Source organism: Triticum dicoccoides, chromosome 1B (genome assembly GCF_002162155.2).
Source record: "Triticum dicoccoides isolate Atlit2015 ecotype Zavitan chromosome 1B, WEW_v2.0, whole genome shotgun sequence".
In the NCBI taxonomy this organism is placed as follows: Eukaryota; Viridiplantae; Streptophyta; class Magnoliopsida; order Poales; family Poaceae; genus Triticum; species Triticum dicoccoides.
Genome location: NC_041381.1, coordinates 460,176,089 through 460,181,615, shown reverse-complemented (window position 1 = coordinate 460,181,615; position 5,527 = coordinate 460,176,089). Strand labels below are relative to the sequence as shown.

Genomic DNA, 5,527 nt, shown 5'->3' with positions numbered 1-5,527 from the left:
CACGACCCACGCAAGGCCCCATGGTTCGGCGTCACGCTCAGATGCGGCTCCGGGAAGTCAGTGCTGCTCCGGATACGCGCAGACAACCTCTACATCTCCGGTTACCGGAGCCCGGAAGGTCTATGGTCCGAGTTCCTCGGTGGCTCCCTAATCGACGGCGCGGCGCCACTCTCGTTCGCCGGTAGCTGCGGCGATATGGCGAGAGTGGCCAAGACGGCACTTGAGGCACTCACCCTCGGCAAGGAGGAGCTCGAAGCCGCGGCGGAGCGCGTCACGGCCAACGCCGGCACCCAGCAGGAGATCGTGAGATCGCCGATGACCATGTCGGTGATGGTCTGTGAGGCCGTCAGGTTCAGGAGCGTCGGCGGCGTGCTCGGCCACATGATGTGCAACGCTGCCCGGCGCACATGGTGGAGCGGGTGAAGAACTGGAGGAGCCTCTCCGAGTACTGGCTCGGGGCCGTCCTCTACGCACTGTCGTTCCTGCCGTACATAGAGGCCGACGGCAGTCAGCACTATGGCCACATCCCCCAGCACCTACTCGCGCCGGCGAAGATCGACTGCCAGGACCACGCCATGATGGCGCTCGGCGTCGCGCTGAACCGGCAGAGGGGGCTGCAGGACAAGCACCAGGCGGCGTTCGACGAGCACTGGCGCGCCGTGCACGCCCACGCTCGCAAGCTTGACAGGGAAAGAGCATCTGCATCCGGTACACGATGAGTCGGATTGTCAGAGTAAGCGGCTGGTGAGAGAACATGCTTTCCTATACCTGGTATATTTGCCTTTTTGGCTTGAAATGTGACCCATGTTACAGAGGTCATCCTCTGGTAATGTGCTATATTTGTATCAGCAAAAATGGATTTACAGAACTGCACACAAATTCTTGCATATCGTCATCCATGTCTTGAAACAATACGACCCCTGATGAACGGTTCGATGTTGCCTTCCAGGACCGAGTTGAGGTCTGACAACTGGATGCCCGTGTTCAGATCATGGACCAATTCCTGGGGGCCAAACGTATATCGTCTCGTCTCGCGGTTGCATCCTTCCTCCACGGCTTGTTTTCCGATCATCTTCGGGTCTGGTAGTCTTAGTTCTCTTGTTATGATGAGTAGCTTTGCTTTCAGCCTGCTCACGGCTTTTAGCTTGTTTGCAAAATAGCTTCTTTCACCTGTGGACAGATCACCCCAGTAAATTTAGCCTGCAGCTATATGAGGATTCCCACTTGCATGAACATTCCACATTTGTGCCCATTACCTGAGCTTTCGGCAGTAACTCCACTTGGTATGTGTTGAACTCTCACAGTGGCACCATTTCTTCGATCTCGATTTTCACATTCACTTGGTCGTGGAGAAATCTCCAGATCGCTGTCGTCCAAGTGAAAATTAACTGGTCTATCCAAGAAGAGAGGAATAATATCGACTCTAGCTGAAATCGCCTGGAAGCTTTGGTAGGTTTAGAGTTAGCCATTCTGATATGAAGCATTGTTAGGAAAAAATCATGATAAAAATAAATCCATTATAGTATCAAGCATCGCAAGGATAAGATCATGGTGAAATGCCTTCTGATGCAAAATGCACAAGGAGAAGGTTATGCCAGAAATTGCACACACAATCTGGGCCTCCAGAACATCGTACCACAGTTTCTCCAGAAAAGTAAATGAGAAGGATTTGAATTGGGGAGACTTAACATTCTAGAACCCAGAGGCCAAAGGTCACAAGTGGGACTTCACAGAATGCATATTGTGGGTTCTGATTTGCACCAACATAATTGGGTGTAAGACAATGTGAATTTATTTGAACATTTAAAATTTGCATTGAAGTCCATGTCCTAATTTTCTCCAATTCTTTAGGGAGCGTGACATACTTATGTCTTTTACTCAGTATCTAGGTGGCACTTCTGTATTTTGTAATAGCTCGCTGACATAGATATATTCAGAACATGCACACGAGTCTGCTCTATTGAAATGGTTCTGGAAGTACGACTAAGGTTTTATTGATGTAACCTTTGTGTTTAATTGTTTGTACTGAGAAATATCGTAACAAATAGGAATATAAAATGGAATCACCTTGTCAGTGCCAGAATTTTCAACAGTAGAGTAGATCATTCTGTGAATTCCTTTTTCTCCAGAAAGGGTGCCAAACATGTACTCTGATTCAATCTCCATCGCTGCAAACTGGGTATGACCACTTGTTGATGCGATCTTCTCTACCAGTCCTTCTTTGCAACCTTGCCTGCGTGCCCAACTTGTATACATGTCAAATAGCTTCTCTGCCCATAGCTGCAATCAGAAAAGGATTTCAAAAGGGTGGGGATGATCAAACGACTAGTTCACATAAACATGGACAGATGTACTTCTATACTATATCATTGAAGTGCTGATAACTATGGACTAAAGTTTGGAAGAAATATTATCAATGGCCATCCTTTAGATTGGTTTTTTTACTCTACTGTTTTAAGGTATCAACATTTGTTGTCTTAATAGCATAGTACATAAATCCAATTAAAGACAAACTAATGATAGGAAGTAGAGTGGTATTATGATCAGTGCTATATTGGTGTTGCCTACTTGTAACATCATCAAGCTTTGATCAATATTTAACTTATCCAATGTCGCTGCAATGAACCGACCTCTGAAGCGAAACCCTCTGATCCAGCAGTGACAATGATACAAGCTCCTTCCTTGTCATATGGACCCTTAAGAAGCTTGTACATCTGGTAACGATCTAGAAACTCACTAGCATCCAAAGAGATATCATATGCTTGCTTAAATAGCTCTCCGTTTATGACATCCATGCCTGCTAGTTGACTTATCAATTTAGCCTCTTCAGCCTGCAAGTTATATCTAATGAGCATCAGCAACAAAATATGCTAAGGTCTCACCTACCATTTCCATAGTTCAGAATCAAAGCAAAAAAGGAAGGACACTTTAATTCATAATTTCTAATGATTAGTGAAGGCAATTAGCTGGGCACATCATTTAGTCCATATTCTGCTTCTCAAGCATGGACGCTTGGTCCTTATGCCTGAACAGCGTGCTATATAAAGCCTGTTTTCTTTGTTCAAATTTTGGACAAAGTAAAACAGTTCACTGAACTCACATTATGCATCTAAGCAAGCACCTTATATAGAAGGTCTTTGAGATGATCAACCGCTCTGATGGCATCGGACAGGGCAGAGAGCGTCTCGTGCGACTTGGCCGGATTGTCCCACAAGTTACGGCTTTGCAGTACTTCTTCATGTTTGATTCTCCGTGCTTCCTCCCTCTCCAGTGCATTGGATGCAGACAATTCGACTCGGATAACCGCATCTTCGATCCTCCTTTTCCAGGAGTACAAACCTTAATAAAATCAACCAACAAATGTCAGTATAATCAGTTGTTTTAGTCCTCGTTCTGTGCTAGTGGTCGTTTAGCAAGATGTTCAAATACGGCTCGTGCATTTGATGCATTCAGGCGGCACATTTTACGCAAACTGAACTGTACATTCAGGATTGATCTTAATCATGGAAAATCTAGGACCATATAATTTCCAATCAGTGTAATTGATTGATTCACTAAACAACTGCGAAGGCAGACCTACCGAGCTCCTTGTAGGTGGTGGCAGTGTCACCACGGCCGTCCGCCGGGAGGGCCGCGGGGAGGGAGAGGCGGCCAGCGCGGGAGCGGATCGCCGACGCCCGAGCGGAAGCTGCCGCCGGCGGCGAGGCCGCCGTGGCCATGGCTGTTGTAAGAATGCGAGCGGTGGCCGGTGGGGATGATGTGCGCTCGTGATTTTCAGAGGGGTTCGGGGGCGCGGTGTGCGGCGGAGGAAGGTGTAGCCTGGCGTGGTGTGGCTCACACGCGCCTCATCCTCCGCCCAATCGCCACAGCCCACAAGGCACAGGCCAACTTTTCCGTGCTTCATCAGCTCGTTTATGCAACCATATTTTTTTTGAAAAACTTATGACCTACTCCATCAAACGTTACAAAAGCACGAGAAGTAATAAAATACATCCATGTTCATCCATCTAGCGACAACTACAAACACTTAAACGAGCCGAAGACGCGCCACCGTCATTGCCCCTCCCTCACTGGAGACATGCAAACTTTGTTGTAATAGACAGTCGGAAAGTTGTCATGCTAAGTTCCCAAAGGACCAGCGCACCAACCTGTATATCGAGAAGATCCAACCTGTAGGGGCGTGTTTGGCAGCCGTCGCAGCTGGGCCTGTCTAGCTCAAGCCTGACTCACATGCTGCTGGTTGAGCAAATGCAGGCCGAAAACCAACATCTGCACATTGTTTGGTTACCCGCATTTAGTTCTCACGCATTAGGGGATAGCTTAATGCATAGTGTTTGGTTGCCGGCATAGCGTGAACTCACACAAAAGCACGCTGTTTGGTTGCATGCAACCCTTGTTGTCTGAAAACCTCTTTGATGCTATGATGAGGTTACCAGCACACATCGACGTCAGGAATAACACACAAGAGAACATAGTAGTAAGCACAAATATTATGCCACACATAAACATATCAGTTCAAACATAGTACTGAGCAGTTTGATATTAAACTAAAGCAGTTGAGCTTACGATGGATTGTCCCAGGCGTTCAGGCCGAAGGCGTCGTCTTGCTTCCCGCACCTGGTCACCACCTCAATGCCATCGTCATTGAAGACGATGACCTTCAGCATGTCAGGAGTCAACAACTGGAAGGTCACCATGAAGCCTATCTTGATCTGATGGACGACAGAGAAGGTGGCCCAACCCTGATCGAGAGTGACCCTGTCGTTCAACAGCTGAACAGTGACCCTCCAGTGTTGGGAATCATTGCGTGGAAAACAAAAAAATTCTACGCACAGACAATATTCTATCCATGGAGATGCATAGCAACGAGGGGGAAGAGTGTGTCTACGTACCCTCGTATACCATAAGCGGAAGCGTTTCACAACGCGGTTGATGTAGTCGAACTTTCTTCGCGATCCAACCGATTGAGTACCGAATGTACGACACCTCCGCATTCAACACACGTTCAACTCGGTGACGTCCGCGCCTTCTTGATCCAGCAAGACGACGAGGTAGTGGATGAGTTTCGACAGCACGACGGCGTGGTGACGATGATGGTGAAGTGATCTCCGTAGGGCTTCGCCTACGCACCACAAAATATGACCGAGGGATTAAACGGTGGACGGGGGAACCGCACACGCTAAGATAATGTTGTGTGTCCTTGTGTGGCGCTCCCTCCCCATATGTGTGTGTGTGTCTATATATATATATATATATATATATATATATATATATATATATATATATATATATATATATATATATATATATATATATATATATATATATATAGGAGGGGAGGCAGCCAGGCGCGCCTTAGGGCCCCTACCTTGCCCTGCGCCCCTTTCCTTGTATCAACAACGTGGAAGGAAAGGGGAGAGGGAAGGAAGGGGAGTCCTACTCCACGCTTTCCTTTCCCTCCCCTCTTTCCTTCTCCTCATAGGGCCGACCTCTATAGGGGCACACCAGCCCCTAGTGGGCTGGTGTG

At 47.5% G+C, this 5,527-nt stretch overlaps 1 protein-coding gene and 1 pseudogene across 1 annotated transcript; one reads left to right on the top strand and one right to left on the bottom strand.

Moving 5' to 3' along the window:
• On the top strand, positions 1-1,286 carry LOC119350471 (annotated as a pseudogene).
• Positions 746-3,829, bottom strand: LOC119341195 (peptide chain release factor PrfB3, chloroplastic-like). Its single transcript, XM_037613067.1, has 6 exons — positions 3,581-3,829; positions 3,122-3,339; positions 2,631-2,831; positions 2,068-2,280; positions 1,257-1,437; positions 746-1,170 (listed from the first exon to the last, which is right to left on the bottom strand). Exons 1-6 carry the CDS (start codon positions 3,717-3,719, stop codon positions 893-895), a joined length of 1,230 nt encoding a protein of 409 aa, XP_037468964.1. The 5' UTR covers positions 3,720-3,829; the 3' UTR covers positions 746-892.
• Between the last annotated feature and the right edge of the window lie 1,698 nt (positions 3,830-5,527).